The 19,147-nt window shown below is 46.0% G+C and overlaps 1 protein-coding gene across 1 annotated transcript in view; it reads left to right on the top strand.

Annotated features, from left to right (window-relative positions):
• Positions 1 to 2,366: 2,366 nt before the first annotated feature.
• MBOAT1 (membrane bound glycerophospholipid O-acyltransferase 1) overlaps positions 2,367 to 19,147 on the top strand; it is a 114,504-nt gene continuing 97,723 nt past the window's right edge. The window contains exon 1 of the mRNA XM_025999315.2: positions 2,367 to 2,609. Coding sequence (XP_025855100.1) covers positions 2,514 to 2,609 — 96 coding nt within the window. The 5' untranslated portion in view covers positions 2,367 to 2,513. The remainder of the gene's footprint in view (positions 2,610 to 19,147) is intronic.

Genomic DNA, 19,147 nt, shown 5'->3' on the forward strand with positions numbered 1-19,147 from the left:
TTCTTTTTAGCATTAATTGTACTATAGTATCAACAGGACAGAACTATTAAGATTTAAGTTCTCCGACATTTTGTTTTCAGGATCTAAGCGTAGTTACTTTGTTTTAAAGGGAAAATTAAAAAAAAATAAAGGGAAAATTTATTTTTAAATTTATTTTATTTTATTTTAAAGATTTATTTATTAATGAGAGACACAGAGCGAGAGAGAGGCAGAGACATAGGTAGAGGGAGAAGCAGGCTCCATGCAGGGAACCTGATGTGGGACTCAATCTAGGGAGTCCAGGATCACACTGAGCCAAAGGCAGAAGCCCAACTGCTGAGCCACTGAGGAGTCCCTAAAGAGAAAATTTTAAAGAAGATTGGAACCTGTTTTATTGAGCAGAAGGAAATCTGTGGAGGGCTATTCTTCTCTTTTCACATCTATGACAATGCGAAGACTTTTTTTTTTTTTTTTTTTTTTTGGTGTCTGAAGAGCATAGATTTGTTTGTAGAAGATTATGAGTGGTCTGAGTACTTCCTTCATGAATACGCCCCAAGTTGGCCTACTTTTCCTGGGAGTTCACATCTAAGTGCTGATTTTTTGAAAGAGAGAGAGAGGGAGAGAATGCGAGTGTGAGCCTAAGCATGGAGAGGAGGAACGGAGGGAGAGAAAATCCCAAGCAGATGGTGCTGAGCGTGGAGCTAGATGCAGAGCTCCATCTCAGGACCTTGAGGTCACACAACCTTGAGATCAGGACCCAAGCCTGAGCCGGAACCAAGAGTCACATGCTTAACTGTCTGCCATCTAGGTGCTTTAGTTTTTTTCCCCGCACGCAATGATTTCAAGCCCCTCCTGCCCTCAGACGTTTCACTTCAGCTGCCATTCTGCTCCAGGTAAGAGGAGCACTGCTTCAGTTCTGCTCAGTTTCCAGAACTATGTGATATCTCATGAGCCTGTCTTAGCCTAGCTGATGGGCAATCCTATGCCTGTGTGAGTGTGAGTGTGGGTGTGGTAAGGGTCAAGCAGAGATTGTCATCTGCTGTTGGTGGCCTCCTATAACAGCTCCATGGGAACTGGCAGTAGGGACATTTACTTTCTTTCTTTTTTCTTTCTTTCTTTCTTTCTTTCTTTCTTTCTTTTTCTTTCTTTTTCTTTTCTTCCTTCCTTCCTTTCTTCCTTCCTTCCTTCCTTCCTTCCTTCCTTCCTTCCTTCCTTCCTTCTTTCCTTCCTTCCTTCCTTCCTTCCTTCCTTCCTTCCTTCCTTCCTTCCATTGGTGAGGGAACATTGGTTGAGGGACTCTGGCCTGGTGATGTAAAATTCAGGGCAGCCCCTTGGTGATGGGAGTCCTCCAGAAGGTAAAACTGAATGCTGGGCCGCGGAGGGGAAGTTGTTCCCAGTATCTGGCAGGCCTGCAAGTGCATCTGAAGCCAGAGGCCACACTGATCACCGTGCAAGGTCTGCCCGGACGTCACTGCCCCCCTCTTTGGATTCTCCTCGGTTCAATAGCATCTCCCAGGTAAACTGCTGATGCAAAAGCTTTGGGCTCGGTGTTCCCGTGAATCCTGCGGGCTCCGTGGGCTCCCCTTCCCCTGGTCTTCTGCCCATCAGTTCAGGGCACCACTTTCCCGGAAGCTTTCTTCATCAGCTGGCACACGGCAATTCCTGGGAAGACTCTGCAAGACTCTCATGATTCTGGAAACCCACGGATCAAGTGAAAGTCTTCCCGAGGGCCAGGGATACATTTGTCCGCGTCTGGGGACCGAGAGGAAGCGTTTCCCCTTGAGAACCCGCGCACGGAAACAGTGTATCGGGACGCACGTAGCACAAACACCGGTTTCGTCCAGAGGTCAAGGGATTCTCGGTCCGGAGGGGTGGGAGGAAGCGACCAGAAGCCGGCCGCGCTCTGCCTCTGCTGGGGTGACGCGGCCCAGGGTGCAGGAAACCGCGTCTGGCTCAGAGGAGGGTGAAGAGAGGGAGGGAGCGTGGGTGCCGGGCGCCGGCTCTCCCGGGCTCCCAGCCGCCGGCAACGGCCGCCGGGGGGGGGGGTGCGCTGGAAGGGGGAGCGCCGAGCGGCGGGCGCGGGGGCCGCGGGCTCGGGAGGAGGGAGAGGACGGCCCAGGGCCGCAGGCCCCGCTGCAGCCGCGCACCCCGGCCCCGCGGCGCGGGCCCCCGCAGGGCTGGGCGGGCCGGGCGGCGCTCCCCGCTTTCCCCCCTCCTCCTCCTCCTCCTGCTCCTCCCCCCCCCCCCCCCGGGCCGTCCCGCGGCCCGGCCAATGAGCGGCGAGAGGAGGGCAGCGGGAAGCCGAGCGCGCCCGGCCGCGGCCGCCCCCGCCCCGCCCCCCCCCCCCCCCCCCCCCCGCGCCCGGGGCCGCCGAGCCCGCGCCTGGTCTGCGCCCCGGGACTTCGCGGCCGTCGCGGCCCCGGCCTGGTGGCTCGTCCCCGGGAGGGAGGCGGCGGCGCGCGAGCGCTCGGGCTGGGGCAGGGCGAGCGGGCGGCGCGGGCTGGGCCGGGGCAGCCGCCTCCCGAAGATGCGGGATGGCAGCGCGGCCGCCGTCCAGCCGCCCGCCGCGCACCACGGGCTCCACCTGCCTGCACGCGCTCAGCGAGCTCCTGGGCATCCCGCTGGACCAGGTAAGCGCGCGGCCGCGGCGCCCTCCGCCCCCGAGCGGGTTTCCCCGCTCCACACGCTCCGCAGCCGGCCTTTTTTTCTTTTCTTTCCTTTTTTTCCCCCCGGCTTGATGTTTTTGTCCTGCAAGTGTAGAAAAAACAAAAACAAAAACAAAAAAAAAAAAACAAAAAAAAAACCAAACAAAAAAAAACTGGCAGACAGGTTCAAATGAGCTTTTTTTTCTTTTTGAGGTTTTGGGTTGCCTCGTTTCCTGTAACCAGGTTCTAAAGTATTTTGATAGATAAAGCAAGTGTTTTTTTCTATCAGCGTGGTCGAGTCTTTATTATTTTTAATTTAAATATCTCTACTTTTTTTCTTTTTCTTTTTTTTTTTTTTTAGTGTTTGTTTATTTGAGAAAGAGCAGGAGCAGCGGGTGGGGAGGGAGAAGCAGGCTCCCCGCGGCCCGCGGAGCAGGGAGCCCATGCGGGGACTCGATCCCAGGACCCCACGATCTTGACCTGAGCCGGAGACAGATGCTTAACCAGTGGAGCCACCCAGGCGCCCCTAGACATCTCTATTTAAAAGATAAGCCTGATGACTGTAGGCGGTAGCCTGTAGCTCTTGAACAGGGGGACCTGGGTTTTAGACTTGGGCGGTGAAACTCGCGTCACATCAGGGTGACAGTTATTCTGTACCATGTATGACGTCCACGGGGAGGAATTACACAAGGACCCTGTGGTTTCCTGAGGGGCTTTACTTTATTCAGTGGGTTTATCCTTGAGGTCCCAGGCTCCTGGGTGAGTTACATTAGTGTGAGAAGAGAGGCTCGTGCAAGTTACTTGGACTGTCCAGGAATTGTCTGCGCCTATTAAAATTGAGAATGGCAGGAAAGAACAGTAATTCCTGAACATGAAACCTGCCTGAGGGTTGAGGCTGTCCTACTCATTTTCTTTTCTCTTTAGGTGCTGCAAGCTAGTGCTGCTGTGTATTTCATAGTGAGTCAATAAATACGAGTTGACTTCGTGGAATGGGGAGTGGTGGAGGAGGGCCGATTACATTCCTTTTTGGTATTGTACTGAGTTTTGCTCCAGGTTTCTTTTTTTGCTTTTTACTGGTGATTTCCCCCCCCCCAAACGGGAGTATACCTGCTGCCTTCACCACTCACATTCCTTCTGCAATGAGGAAGTGAGATCTGGCTGTTTGCCTTACTCAGATACTGTTTACTAAGCCACCCATCCACCTGGCTCCCTCCAAGGATCTGATTCAGAGCCCCACCTCCTCCTGGTAGTTGCCTTCTCATCAGTTGAAAATCCAGAAAGTTAACACATTGGGAGAGGTACCAGATGCTAACTGGTGCTTTTGTAATTTGTAGTGAGGATGAGAGAGACCCAGGGACTGGGGCAGAGGTGGAGAGGCTAGCGAATTCTTCTGTCCTGAAATTACTGTAACTCCCAGCTGAATTTCCTTAAGGGGAGTGTGTTTTGTACTTAACCCCTTCAGCCCCAGCCCCACCCCCATCAGAATTTATTTTAATTGCAGTTTTTGTTTTAAGCTATTTGGCATTGCTGGAGAGAGGAGTCCAGGGAGGCTTTTTGCATGGAAAGGGATAGTTAGGAGACCTTGACAAGTTACAACTGGGAAGTGCTAGTACGATGTTATCGAGTACTTTTTTCACTGCAACCACCTCCATCCCCAATCTTCTGGATTTCTGTCTCAGGGACCCTGTTTTTAATTTATAAAGAAATGGGATGCCTGGGTGGCTCAGCGGTTGGGCGTCTGCCTTTGGCTCAGGGCGTGATCCCGGGTGCAAGGGTTGGGTCCCCTCATCAGGCTCCCTACAAGGGAGCCTACTTCTCCCTCTGCCTATGTCTCTGCCTCTCTCTGTGTCTTTCATGAATAAATAAAAAAAAATAATTTATAAAAAAAAATCAAAGAGCCTTAAGGATGTTTAAGGCTGGGAGAAAGGAATTTCTGGAATAAACTGAAGGACAGATATGAGCGATGGGCAAGGAAGGAACCCTGTTATCTCGTGGATCTTAGGGTGGTCCCAGCACCCTCCCACAGGGTCACATCTGAGTGGCTTTTGGTAGAAGAAGCAAGTCTAGGGCAATGACCCTGCTTGTTTATTTAAGGCCTGGGGCAAATCCCAAACCATAAGTAATGTGGTTTGAGGCTAAATTGTGGCTTGAGAATTTGGAAGCTTGGTGTGTTTTTTTCCCCTCACACTTTCAAAGCCTTTTAAAGTCTTAGATGTCAGACTTGACCTGCTCTGCCAGCAAACTTCTTTGGTGACTGCTTCTGTGACCACTGGCCTCTAAGAGCCCCAGTGTCCTCATCGGTAAAATCAGATCTACATTTTGGAGTTGAGGAATTTTATGTAGATAGAAAATACCTGACATCAGAAAGGTTCTGCACTCAGGCAGGGCCCCAGCAGGAAAAATAATTTAACTCAACAGGTTGCAATGAAGAAGCTTTAATGAATTAGAGGGATGTAAGGCAGAATTTAGGGGGCGTTCAGATAACAAAACCTGGACTAGCAAGAGGACAGGGGAGGATGTGCTGTTGCCATGGCCCAGTGAGAGCTGCATCCAGGCCCTTCTGGGATGTAGGTGGGAAGCAGAGAGAGAGAACCTCAGTGCTTCTCCTCTTCATCTGCAGCCCTTCCAGCTCTCGCCTGTTCTCTCTTGGTGGTCAGACCCCACCCAAGTGTGGCTGGCCTGGGGTGTCCTGGTGATGCAGTCTGTAGGGGCTCCACCCCACCCTGTGCCACCCCCCAGCACAGAACTTGGAAGAGAAAGATAGAGCCAGATCTGGAGGACAATCCAAGGACAAGAGCACAGTCCTTAATAAATGTTTGCTTCTGTCCCATTAGAGAGTGACTTGTTCCTGGCCTTCGATATGCTAAACATGATGACACATGTACTTCAGGTTACTCAAGTAGCTCTTCACATGCCACTTGAAGGCATTGAATCTTTTCTCACCCATCTTAACATTTCATGCGTATATTTGTAATTTTTTTTAAAGATTTTATTTATTCATGAGAGACACAGAGAGAGACAGAGACATAGGCAGAGGGAGAAGCAGGCTCCCTGCGGGGAGCCTGATGCAGGACTCCATCCCAGGACCCCAGGATTAGGACCTGAGCCAAAGGCAGATGCTCAACCACTGAGCCGCCCAGGTGCTCCTATATTTGTAATTTATGAATGGAATGCACTTCTGACGATGTCTTTGGCTTCTGGGTGTCCCCATGTCAAGTAGTTTATTATTTGCAAAAACTGAAATGTCCACTGAGCATTCTGCTACGTGAGTGAAGAACCCTTTTCTTATTTTTCATTTGCCTCTTCCGTTTGTTCTGTTAACTCCTGGTAGAAGCTTGTGTGTGATTGTGAGGAAAAGTCTATGGTTTTAATTTCCAAGGATTTTACTAGTCTGACATCTTCCTAAAGATGTTAACTGTAAGATCATCTTATTTAATTAGAAGTGAGTAGAGCACAGAATTCAGATGCAGAGTGTGGGAAATGAAGGATGTCATAGGAACCCCCACAGGTGCCTCACAGATGAGTTTGTTGGAAGTTGCATTTCTAAAACAGCAGGTTCCTGTATCTCTAGCAAGTACGGAGTTCTGGCCACTAGTAGGATTATTCAGATATAAAGCTTCACTTACCCAGGATAAATGAGGTAAGCACTTTTCTTTCCCTTTCAGAGTGAATCAGGGAACAAAGGATGTGTTTTGTCTTACTGTTTAAGCCATCAGCTCATGCCCTCTCGAGCTGGTTTTGGTTGTGGTTTGTGTCACCATCTGCCTTTAACCATCACTTACGAAGTTTGCAAGACTGATTTAGCCACGGAGATGGATGGATATTGCTGACGTTATTAATTTACGTGGTATGTGGTCATATACTAGGAGTTGTGGAAGCTGAGAAAGCCAGTTGTGGAAGCCAGTTTGCTGGCTTTAAGGAATTTCCAGTTGAAATGGGGTGGGGGAGCTCTGGGTGCCAAGGCTGTTTTTACCCACCGGCACCCTGAACTTTTGTGTTTTCGCATAAAGTATCAATTCATTGTTGAATTAGGATTCCTTGTCTGGGTCTCATTTTTTCCCCCGCAACCTGATCAGAAAAAGGAGCAAGGGAAAAACAGACCAGGACGTAAGAACTCAGGAAATGATTTTGAGATTAAAGCAGCAAAGATTGAGGACGATTAATGCAAACTTGTATTAGAGTTTGAAAGGCTGGGTGAACCAGCTCTCAAGACCTGTCATTCTTCACTAATGGTGATACCAGTAGTGAGTTTTGATGATTCCATTGGGGCCTCTGACCTCATGGTTTCTTTAATTGCCTAGACCTTTTGGTCAGTGGTTGGCTCCTTTGTCTATCCTTAGAAAGCCCAACCTGCATGTTTCTTCTTCTTCTTCTTTTTTTTTTTTTTAAGGAAATTAGTATTTATTTTAAAGATTTTATTTATTTATTCATGAAAGACACAGAGAGAAAGAGAGAGGCAGAGACACAGGCAGAGGGAGAAGCAGGCTCCACGCAGGGAGCCTGACTTGTGACTCGATCCTGGGTCTCTGGAATCATGCCCTGGACTGAAGGCAGCGCTAAACTGCTGAGCTACCCGGGCTGCCCCTTCGTGTTTCTTCGTACCTAAATCTTGCCCTTGGCTAAACGCTCAGCTCATGTTCCACCCTCATTATTCAATCAATTAAATATTTATTTAATGCTCTTAGTGCCACGAACCTGGCCAGGTAGTAGAAATAGAAGGATCAGAAAAATCCAGCTCCCTGTTTTGGAAGAGCTTGTAGACCATCAGAGGAGACAAAGGCCCCATATAATGAACAAGTAGTGTGTACTCACCAACTTGTGCAGGTGCTAGCAGAAGTTTGTAGGTGGTGCTCTAGTGGAATAGAGAAGGGAAAACCACAGGACTTGTTGGATTCCTGTAGAATTTACTATTTAGCTTTGACAGGTTTACTTTTGACACTTGGTTAACATGACCTTGGATTGTTGGTTATCTTGCTGTGTTTGTATGCTGAATTTCAAACTCATTTAAAGTCTCCTTGAAGTAGAGATTTTATCCCTCCTTGTGTTCCAAGGACGTAGTAGGTACTTAATAAATATGTATCATTAGTAACAAGTGTGCCAGTGGTAATGATGTACATTATCAAACTTCAATATACTTAAAGCTTGTTTTTATTATTTATTTATATATTTATTTAAAAATATTTTAAAATTATTTATTTATCTATTCATGAGAGACAGAGAGAGAGAGAGAGAGAGAGAGAGAGAGAGAGAGGCAGAGACACAGGCAGAATTGAGTCCCCTGCGGGGAGCCCAACATGGCACTCGATTCCGGGTCTCCAGGATCACACCCTGGGCCAAAGGTGACGGTAAACCGCTGAGCCACCGGGGCTGCCCTTAAAGCTTGTTTTTAAGGACAGCAGATCAGCCTTTGTAGAGGGAAGGGTTCTTTGCCTAACTGGACCCTTCCGTTGATGCTGCCTCCAGGCTGTACCCTTGGGTTTCTGACTTGAACAATCTCCTCTTTGCCTTGGGGCTTTCCAGTTCATCCCACCTCAGGATGGGTTGGGCATATGGCAGGCCATAGAACATAAGCCCAGTAGAATCTCCCCTTCATTGTCTGATTTTGAAAATGATTGGCTAGCAGGAGAAAAGTAATTGGATTAGGCTGCAAACAAGTACTGAGTTTCTGTGGTGCTCCTCAAGAATTCCTTGGGGAGCGTTAGGTTGTGATGATTTAAACAGGATTAAAATAGGGCCCATCCTCAAAGTCTTGCTGGGTGAGGCAGGGACAGATACACCAGTTGTTGCTCCTGTGTAGTGCCTGGGCCAGCAGTAGCAGCCCCGACGCTAGTTAGAAATGGTCATCCTCTGTCTAGTGCCTCATCTGCTGCCCCGGGGGTTGGCTTAGTGAACCCCGCCAAAGTCTGTGAACCACTGCTGCACACAGCTAACTGGGATGCAAATTAATCAGGCATAGAGGAAGCAGAAGGAAGGGAAAGATCTATTCTGCTTTTATGGGGGGGTACTGAGGTATGCTTGTGAGAGAGCCTCTCGCTGGTGAGGGGGGACACAAACTGGGTCTTGCAAGATGATGAAGGGGCATTTATCAGGCACGGTGTGTAGAAAGAACAATTCAGAGGAGCGGATGAGTGAATTTGTGCTTTGTTCTGGGAACTGAGAGCCCACTGAGGTGGGTGGTGGGCTGCTGTGTGCAGCCTGCGGGGTCTGGGCCAGGGAAGAGAGCAGGAGTCCCATCAGGAGGAAGCCAAAGGGCTCTGGTGGGGTGTGTGCATTTCATCCTGCAGGCCAGGGGTCTGCAAACCTTTTCCGTAGAGGGCCAGACAGTAAATATTTTAGGTTGCACTGGCCCTGCAGCCTGTCACAGCTACTCAACTCTGACATTGCATGAAAGCATCCATAGGTAATATGTAAATAATTGGCTGCAGCTGTATTCTTATGAAACTTCATTAATGGACATTTCTGAAATTTGAGTTATATATGTATAATATATACATATATATACATATATTTATATAATATATATTTTAAAAATTATTTAAATTCGGATTAGTTGACATATAGTGTAATAGTAGTTTCAGGGGTAGAATTTAGTGATTTATCAATTGCATATGACATCCAGTGCACATCACATCAGAGTTTCATATAATTTTAAATCCATCAGGCAATTTTCTTTTTGTGATTATTTTCAACCCTTAAAAAATAAAACACACACACATGTATATTTTTAGCAGGTAGACCATACAAAAATAGGCAGTGGGCTGGATCTGGCTCGAGGCCTGGACTTTGCAGACCTTTGCTAGGGAAGAACTTCAGGTTTGATGCGTGGACTGTTGTGAGAATCCGCTGCCATGCATGTTTCTGGGATTTGGCCCAAACTGGTGAATCCAAATGTGAGGGTATGGGGGATCCCCAGGGGATTCTCCGGCCTACTGAATTTTAGGGCCACTGATGCCATCAAAGGGAAGGCCTGGGGGGCTTAAGTTGTGAAAAGATTTTCATTTTGTGATATTTTGTGATGTGGTGCAGGACTCCTGGCTGCAGGAGGCAGGGATGGAGGACGCATGGGGGTCTGAGGTGGGTGTAGCATTGTCTGTGGGGCAGCAGAGGAAGAGCCGTCCAGGGTCCATGTAACGGGTTGCTGAGTGTAACCAACCCTCTGAAAATCGCAAATTTTTAGCGGCACAAGTTTGTGCCAATTTGTGATTTTTTCTCCTTCCGGGGCTCCTTGTAGGAGCAAAAGTAAAACAGTGGACCTTTGCAGAGAAGGTTGCTGAAAAGCGAAGAAGGAAGGGTGTTGAAAGACGCTGACAAGTACTTGGAAGTGACGGGGATGAGAAGGGAAACAGCCAGAGCTTGGAGGGACTCTGAGGAGCAGGTGTAGAGGAAGGGGAGGGTAGCCGGGCCTGCACGGTGCTGTGGAAGATTCCTAGCGAAGCTTCTCTTGGCAGTGACAAAACTCTGGGTGTGCGTGGGGGAGGAGGGATGACAGCTGGGTTTAGCCCGGAGTGGCAGGGTACTGGGAGATTTCGCACACTTCCTCCCAAGAGATTGCGGCAGGTGAACTCGAGGATGTGAACTGGAGCCACTGCAAGAGCAAAGCCTTCTAGTAGATTCTGGGTGTGTGAAGCCAGAGGGAGAAGGCATTGCTTGCCCTCAGGTGCCCAAGCACCTGCTCTGTCCGCCTCGCCCTGTGTGAGGGAGTCTGGACGGAGCACAGGTTTTATTTAAGGGAGGTGGAAGGAAAATGACCTAAGTAAGGCAGCAGAGGGGGATTTGGAAGGGCAGTGACGTCCTTCTCTCTACTTGCCTGTTGGGGCGGTACAAGGCGCAGGCAGGTGCCTGGAGGCAGGCAGTTCTCCACCAAGCCTCGGAGGGAAGGAAGAGAGCTGGGAAGGGCACCTCGGGGTTTGGGGTGGGGTTTAGGGTAGAGTGGAGGGAGGGCTGTGAGGAGGTCAGCAGTGTGGAGGAGGGCTGAGGTGGGGTGATGAGTCACGGGGGATGAGGAAGTCAGGAGTGGCATGTGGCTGCAAGTTGACAAGGAGGGCCTGGTGGCTGGGCATGAGGGTCAGAGTGGATGGCAGGCTTCTGGGGAGGCAGGGGTGACTCCCTGGGGTCCCAGAGTCCTGCTCTGCTTGTCACTGGGTGCCCAGAGACCAACCCCAAATACTATGGTCTTTCCTGGGGTTGCACATAAATGTGGTGGAAAGTTCCTTTGCGGTTCAGAGGAGGTTGCTTTCCAGAGGTAGAGGGCAGCTTGCAGAAACAGGGAATATCAAAGGGTAAGATGTGTTGAGGGCAAGATTATGAGGACTAAATCACAAACTCCATAGAATTGAGAGGACAGGGCTCGTGGAGTTAGGGCCATCCCTCTGTCCAGATCCCCCAGGAGCCTGTGCACACAGAGCAGGAGGATGAGCAGTCTCCATTCGAGGGGACTCTGGGTGAGTCCAGGAGTTGGGCTGGCCCCACTGGAAAGTGTTGCCGGGTGTTGCAATCTGGTGGCTTAACTGGACAGTCACTGAAGGGAGGCAGAGAGAGTGCAGCTGTGGCCATGTACTTCCTGGAACAAGAGATGGGTCTTCACAACCTCGCCTCGGTTTACCTTTCTGGCTTAACGACACCAACAGCTCTGTATAGTGAATGCTTGTGCTGTCAGGCATTCAGTCACCTTCTCTGTGAGGATTATATCATTTAACTGGTATGACAACACTGAAAGCTATGCCAGAAACTTCCATTTAAACAGTGGGCCTACAGGGTGTAACTGCCTGTAGTCCTGGAGGTGGGGGCAGAGGTGGGACTTGAACCCAGGACCCTGTGATGGCTGTGCTCCTAGGCACTGTACTGCAGGGCACCCACCACTTACTTCCATGTGCTGTCCCCCAGCAGACTGTTGATATCCTATACCTCAAATGCTCTGTGCCTTTTGCACCTGCCAGCTTTCCAACCACACCCTCCCTTCCCTCTGAGCCTTGTTCTTCCCCATTCTTGTTTTCTATCCCATCTCTTCCTGCTCTCTGTGACCCTTACCTTGCTGTCTCCCTTGGCTTCAGGGCCAAATGGGTCCTTTCTTTTTTTTTTTTTTTCTGTGTCTCCACAGCACTGTGCATACCACATCGCAGATATTACCTTATGTTTTCCATATTTATTGGTCTTTCTGCCTTGCCTGACTCTGGAAGGCCTGCCTGCCCTTCCTCTTAAGAGTTCATCCATTTTTTTGACAGAGAGAGAGAGAGAGAAAAAGCAGGGGGAGCAGCAGTGGGAGAGGGAAGAGCTTAGCAGGGAGCCTGATGATGTGATGATGCGGGGTTCCATCCCAGGACCCTGAGATCACGACCGAGCGGAAGGCAGAGGCTCAACCGACTGAGCCACCCAGGCACCCCTAAATGACCACATTCTTTGTAAACCCTTAGGATACAGTGAGCTCCATGCTTCAGGGAGTGTGTGTACATGCCACTTCCCCAGGGAACTGGGCGGATCTGGGTGGGGTAGTGGGGACTTCCTGGGAGTTGCTGCTTTAGGAGGAGGAGAAGGGGAATGTGCTGGGCAGGAGCCAGGTGGGATGGGCAGCGTATTCCAGGAAGCAGAAGCTGTTTGAGCAAAAGTGCTGAGACTCAACTGTAGAAAAGATACACCTTGTTTGTGGGCAGTGACCGAGCATGGATCTTAGTCACCGTGGTGTGCTTCGTGCTGTGTAGGAACTTAATAAACTGTTGAAGTGGGATTTTATTTACATTCTTGTATCGGAATGAAGGAGTAAGTTAAGTTAAACTTGGGCGCATGTTCATTTTACCAACTGGTTAGGTCTGCATGTTGTTATTTGGAACCTGCATTTCAGATTGATAGGCCTAATTTCTGATTGAAAAGTTAACAGAAGGCCCAGCCGGCTGCTGACAGTTGGATGTTAGGCTTGGCTTGTTTAAATATAAAATTCTCCATTCCCATTTTCATCATGTGGGGTTGATGTATGCATTCTTTGGAATGATAGATGCAGATACTAATGTCAGTTTGGGGCCAGTTTTCTCAGATTTGTTTGAACAACACGGGGAAGTTTCCTTTAGCAGCCTGTGGTCAAGTCCCATGGGTAAATGGTGCCATATACCCAAGAACTTCCAAGAGTTTTGCAGCACGGCCTCCGAACTGCATTTATCAAGAAAGATTTCTTGAAAAAGACTCTAAGGAGATCCAATCTAGAAATATGTTTTGTAGCAGGAATTCAGAATGTGTAATTTAATAACAGTACTTGGTTGTGTGCTTTCCAGAAGCTTTCTATTTTAAGTAAGTCAACCTTTTTGGTAAACAAGATAAAGGGGAAACTTGCTACAGTCTTATTAATGGCCATTTCTAGCAGTTTCACCAACATCAGTGTAGTCAGTGGGAAAAGTAATATCACATCATTTATATCGGTTAAAAATGTGCTTTATTGAAAGACCACTGTCCCTTTGGGCTCACGAACGTTGACCATCTACCACTCGATGAGCTCATTAACCCGTTTGTGTTTTTTTAGTTTATCCAAAAGATGTGCCCCTGGTCCCTTGTAGTGGTGGGACTCTGCTTACAGCTTTCTGCACTTGTGAGATGTTCGTCTTTTATGTGTTAGTAATACCAGTCTGATTTGAAGTAGGGTTTGGAAAGTCCACAGCAGCATCAAAGCAGTTTTAAGTGTTGAATTCAGATTTCTGGGCTGATACTGCTGGGGATTTCCCAACCCTCTGATTATTACCCATATTCCATTTTCAGGTATTTTTACCAAACAACAGCACAGAGCTCAGGTTCTAGTCTCATTTACAAAAGAGCAGGGGTACCTTTGAACACTTTTTGTTCAGGTGGTTCTAACTCCTTCCTTCAAACAAGGAATTCAAATGAAAAAGATTGGTTTTTGTTCCCCCATCCCTCAGCACCCCCTGTGCCCCATCCGTCTTCTGAATGCAAAGGTATTCAGCCAGAGGTTGCTAAGGCCTCAAGGAAGTGGCTAAATTCAAAAGTCGTTTTGTGAAATTCCATGAAGTGGTTTAACTGTGAATGTCACAGGGTTAAAACTTTTTTTTTTTTCCTGGCATTATATTTTACTCTTTGTTTTTATTTAAATTTATTTATCTGTTTGTTTAAATCTTAAAAATTATTTTTAACTAATGAATTTTGTGCTTTTTATTTTGTATAAGTACAGTAAAAAAATCAGTTTTCTGATGACGTAACTTATATGCTTATTATCAAAATCACAGAAAAGAGGAGATAATGAAGGATCCCCCCTTCTCCTCCTTTGCAGCTGTCTGGATCCTCTCCCCACTGGCAGTGACATCCTTTCAGAGGCAGGCTTTGCATACATGTGCACAGAATCTTTTCGTCTGTTTTTCTGATAGTGTACAGTTCTTCCACTCCTTGCCTTTTTTTTTTTTTTTTTTTAACTTAACAGTGGTCTCTTAGGGAGCGATTCATATCTGTATATACAAGAGTTCTGACTCTTGTGACATTTGACTTCCTTTCTGCTTTTTCTGAGAGTTCTGTTTCTTTGCTTCCAGGAACTGCCTTGTCCCTTAGCAAAGGCTGATGGTGCTCTTGGTGCTGGGTGAGGAGGTTGGGGAGGGGTCTTCCCACGTTGGCACCGCCTCCTCTGTTCTCAATCCCAAGGACTGTAGTAATAAACAACAAAATTTCAACTGAATGAATATAAAGATCAAGTTGGCTTTATTCAACATTTCATGAATCAGACAGCATCTCATCTAGTAACAGAAAGGAGCTCTGCCAAGCTGAAGGAAAGGAAAGATTTTTAAATGCAGAGAGGGAGTGGAAAAAGGAAATTATTAGCAAAGAATGCATTATTTCAGGCAAAGTCCCCTTCCTCAGGGGAATCAGAAGGGTCCCTGGGGAGGGATTATCTCAACAGTGCTGTGAGCCAGTGATTCCAAGTTGATTGGTTAAAGTTTACATTCCCGGGGAGGTGAAACTACAATTAGTTTAGGTATTAAGTCTTTGTCGATTGGGGCTTAGCACAAGTGACTCCAATTTGGGCATGCTCTCTCCTTTTTAACAATGGAGAGCGCTGATGCTCCCCCCCCCCCCCCATCCAATAGCACTTGTGGTGGGGAGAGAGATTGGGGTTTGTTTCCAGTTTCCCCTCAGATGGAGAGAAGTACATCTAGACTGAAACATGAGAATCTGAAAGATCTCCACAATCCTCGAGTCCCAGAGATGAAAATGGCTCTATCTCTAACCAGCCTGGTGTCACTGTGCTTCTCCAGACCTCTTAGTATGCCCATCTGCTGGGAACTTACCTAGCCCTAAAATTTTGTGATTGCAGAATCCTCAATAGTAGCAAGGAAGGCTTGGTTCTACATCACAAAGAAACACTTTTTGAGGGTAAAGCCCACCAACCAAGGTTCTTTATTTTCCATTTTTTAGTGGATGTTTCTAAAAGGAATGTACATATGTTTTTTACTATCTTATTTCTGTAAGTGAAATGCGTGCATTTTGGTGCATATTGGCTGAAGTGAGTTAACATTTGGGGTTCTGAAATTTTCTTCTTTCACCTCTGTTGGCGTGGAAGACATTTTCTATGTCCTTCTGAGTCTGTCTAGCTGAACCAAGAATCAAATTGACATGAGACTGATTAACAGGAGAAAATCAAATTTAATAGTGTCTGTGTAGGGAGTCCATGCAAACATGGAAATTCCAATGGCAGGCCTCTATGACAGGAAGCCTCTATGACATCCTGAGCTAAGGAGAGGGGTAAGGTCTGGAGATACAAAGAGGAGGAAGACCATTAGCAGAAAGGTGAGGAGATGTTTGGAAAACAAAGGTTGCCCTGGATGCAATGAATTTCTTAGGTAAAGAGGAGTCTGTTAACAGCTCTCTTCCTGATACCAGCTGTACTTCCCAATGTAAATTTAGGCAGTGGACAGGAGGTGAAGGATTTTTCCTGTACCTGCTGGGTTTTGATTGCTTTTAACTCAAAATCATCTTGATGCCAAAGTGGCCCATCTTGGGGCTGCCTGACCTTGACCGCCATACCCCCTTGTTAGACTAAGATCACAATTTAGGAATTTGTGTACTTTCCTCTAGAAAGAAGGTCATGGAAAGGAGAGTTGCTATTTCTTATCTACTAGGGCTGTTGAGCTGTTTTTCCTCCCTTGTCCATTCTTCTCCAGACATGTTCATTTGTCTGCAGATTATTTAACAAAAGGAAAGCAAACCAACATTTATATGAAATTATATTTAGAGAGTCATTTTATACAATTGTGGAGGAAAGGACAAAATGATTTTTTTTTATTATTTTAAAGATTTTATATATTTATTCACAAAAGACACAGACACACACACACACACACACACAGAGGGAGAGACACAGGTAGAGGGAGAAGCAGACTCCATGCAGGAAGCCCACTATGGGACTTGATCCCAGGACTCCGGGATTACGACCTGAGCCAAAGGTAGACGCTCAACCTCTGAGCCACCCAGGCGTCCCTACAAAATGATTAAAAAAAATTTTTTTTTAATGTATAGTGTGGGAAACAGGGCAAAAGAAAAATTAAATTTCTTTACTACTTATGTCCACTGACAAGTCCTTGAAACAGACAGAGTGACCTTCCTATGGTAGTTCAGCTGTGTTTTGACATTTTGCTAAGGGCTAAAGACAATCTTAGCCCAATCCCCCAGGATTCTGTAAGTCTACTTTAACATGTAAAAATTCCTTTGGGGCACTTGGGTGGCTCAGTGGTTGAGCGTGTCTGCCTTTGGCTCACATCGTGATCCTGGGATCCTGGGATTGAGTCCCACATCAGGCTCCCCGAGGGAGCTGTTTATGTCTCTACCTCTCTCTCAGTGTCTCTAATGAATAAATAAATAAAATCTTTAAAAATTCCTTTGGAAACTTCCTTTATCTCTTACCATCCCCTGCCTCCCACCAAGATATATGTTAGCAGTTATCCTGCAAGCATATGGCCCACTGATATACATCTAAAGGGTCTCATGACTAAGGTTTTACTAGACAGTAATGAATGACCTCTTCCTAAGGATAGCTAGCCCCCTCAAGGTCCTGGGAAGCTTGTTTCCAAAATACCTTGGAGGTTTGTACTGTCACTCACCCCCTCCCAACTTGAAAGTATATAATGAGTCACCTGTCACAACCCCAATGCAGCTTTCTCTGCCTGTCAGTCCTGTCTCCGCACTTTAATAAAACCACTTTTTTACACTGAAAATGTCCCAGGAATTCTTCTTGACCATTTGCTCTGAACTCTATTTCCATATCACCTGGAGATGGAGTTTACAAAAGTATTTTCACAATCAGCCTCATGGAGTTAACAATTACCTCAATTTTATAGTTAGCTTTACTAAATTGCAAAACTTAAGTTGACTTATGTGGTTTTTATCTTTCTATTCAAGTATTTGAGTGTCTTTAGACATATCTTTGTTTGATTGCTGGTTCTGTTATCTTAGTTTAAAAGAAGGGCAAAATGTGGTTGTAGTCTAAAAATAATCATTTTATCAAGATTTAGGGTGAGGCTCGATTTCTGCATACTAATGAATACTGAATTATAAGTGTACATCTTAGCTAGGTGGAATCACAGAGAGAATTTGAAGGCAGGTAGGGAGTGATAAAACTAGAAATTGATCATTCACGAGTTTTTATGAGAGCTGGAGAATCAGATCTTGTATGCTTGGCAACCCTGAAACATTTACTAGAGTAGTATGTGTCTCACTTTAGTCCTCTGTTGCAAAGTTTCCAGAAGAATTTGAGTGTTAGGAAAAGGCAATGAAAATGGTCATCAGAACAAGTTAGCTCCACAATTATGTGAAGATTGCTAAATGAAAGGAAATAACTTTGAGAAAAAAAAAAAAAAAAACTAAGGATAGCAAAAGCCACAGAGCAAGGAGTGGCCATCAGTGAAGACCTTCAAATGCTGGTTAGGAACCTTAGGTGGGGTGCATCACTAATGCATCTCATTTCTCCAAGAAGGCCTTAAACATGATGGCTTCTGTGGAGAGCTCCTTTGTTGTGTTATTTTGTAGTTAGCCCTCATAAGCTCAAGTGAAAATACCAAGGGTCTCCACAGTATTTTAGGAAATGACTTGCACTTCTTTCAGAGAGTGTGCTTTGCTTTATCATAGATGGATCACAGGTTTTGGTAAAAAGATTTTTTTTTTTAAACTTTTTGTTTTGGAGTAATTTTAGATTTATGGAAGAGTTGTAATGGTAGTACAAGGAGTTTTTGTATATGCCTCAGCCAGTTTTCCCCAATGGCAGCATCTTACATTACCATAGTACATTTGTCAAAACTGAAAAAATCGACATGGATATATTATATTAACTGTTAAATAAATTACAGACTTTTTGAATTTTACCAATTTTTCCATTAATGTGCTCTTTTATCCCAGGATCCTGTATGTTACAAGGTACCCATTTACAGTGTGTACAGTTCAAAATGTTTTCTAGTATAGTCACAGAGTTCTGTGCCCATTGTCACAATCTAATTTTGGAACATTTGTGTCCCTCCTGCCCCAAAGAAATCCCCATATCGTTAGCAGTTCCCACTTCTTCCCAAATCCTACTTCTCTTTTTCTCTCTCTGTCCAGGCCCTGGCAACCACTAACCTACATTCTTTCTCTGTAAATTGACTTATCCTGGCTATTTCCTATATATGGAGTCATATAATGTATGTTTTTGTGATTTTTTTTTTTAAATTTTCAAAGATCTTGGTGGTTTTTGACTGGGTGCTCATGCTCTGTTGTACTTAAACTGTGGAGATATTTTGAGACCTGGATCTAAAGCACAAACCTTTTAAGCAAATTTGGGTTTCCCTCTGCCAGGGCACCTGGGAGCACTCCCAATCTGGGCTCACTTAAATTACATTTTCTGCTTTGGATTTTTTTTTTTTTTTTTTTTTTTTTGTGGTCATACAGGGCATATAAATTTAGGCCTCCAAGCTCTCATTCTCAGGGGTGTCTTTGTACATTTTGTCTCTCCACTGAGAGTCACAGCCCATATAAACACACATTCCACTGTCTTGGCTGTGGGAAGAACAATTTTCCCTAGTGAGAGGTTGCCTTTTAGGAGTTTAAGACCAGTCCTGGCTTCAAGACATGTCTTCACTTTATGCAGAGTCTCCAGTTTTGTCTTTTCGCAGCCTGCTTTGTTTCTAGGGCCTAAGCTCTGGACTCTCTGGAGGACATGCCAGCTTACATGTCTGATTTCTGCTTTTTTGCATTTCTGGCTTCTGAGGAATTTGTTTACTTTCTCACTAGTTCAGTTGTGCATGAAAATGATCAAGCATGTCAGTATGAGCTCATGTTTAGCTTAACAAACATAGATGATTTCCTTTTAGGAATGTTTTAATATGTGTGTATACTCAAGAGTTGGTATATACACCTATTTTCTTTTGCTGTCAGCTCAAAGGGTCTGCTGGAGTGACAATCCACTAGCAGTGAGTACACTTGTACCCAGATCTTGGTTTCTAATACCTTTCTCCAAAACAAAATAGACCAAAACAAAAACAAAAGCTCCTAGTGTGAGAATGTTTCAAATCGACACA

Source organism: Vulpes vulpes, chromosome 12 (assembly GCF_048418805.1).
Source record: "Vulpes vulpes isolate BD-2025 chromosome 12, VulVul3, whole genome shotgun sequence".
Classification (NCBI taxonomy): Eukaryota; Metazoa; Chordata; class Mammalia; order Carnivora; family Canidae; genus Vulpes; species Vulpes vulpes.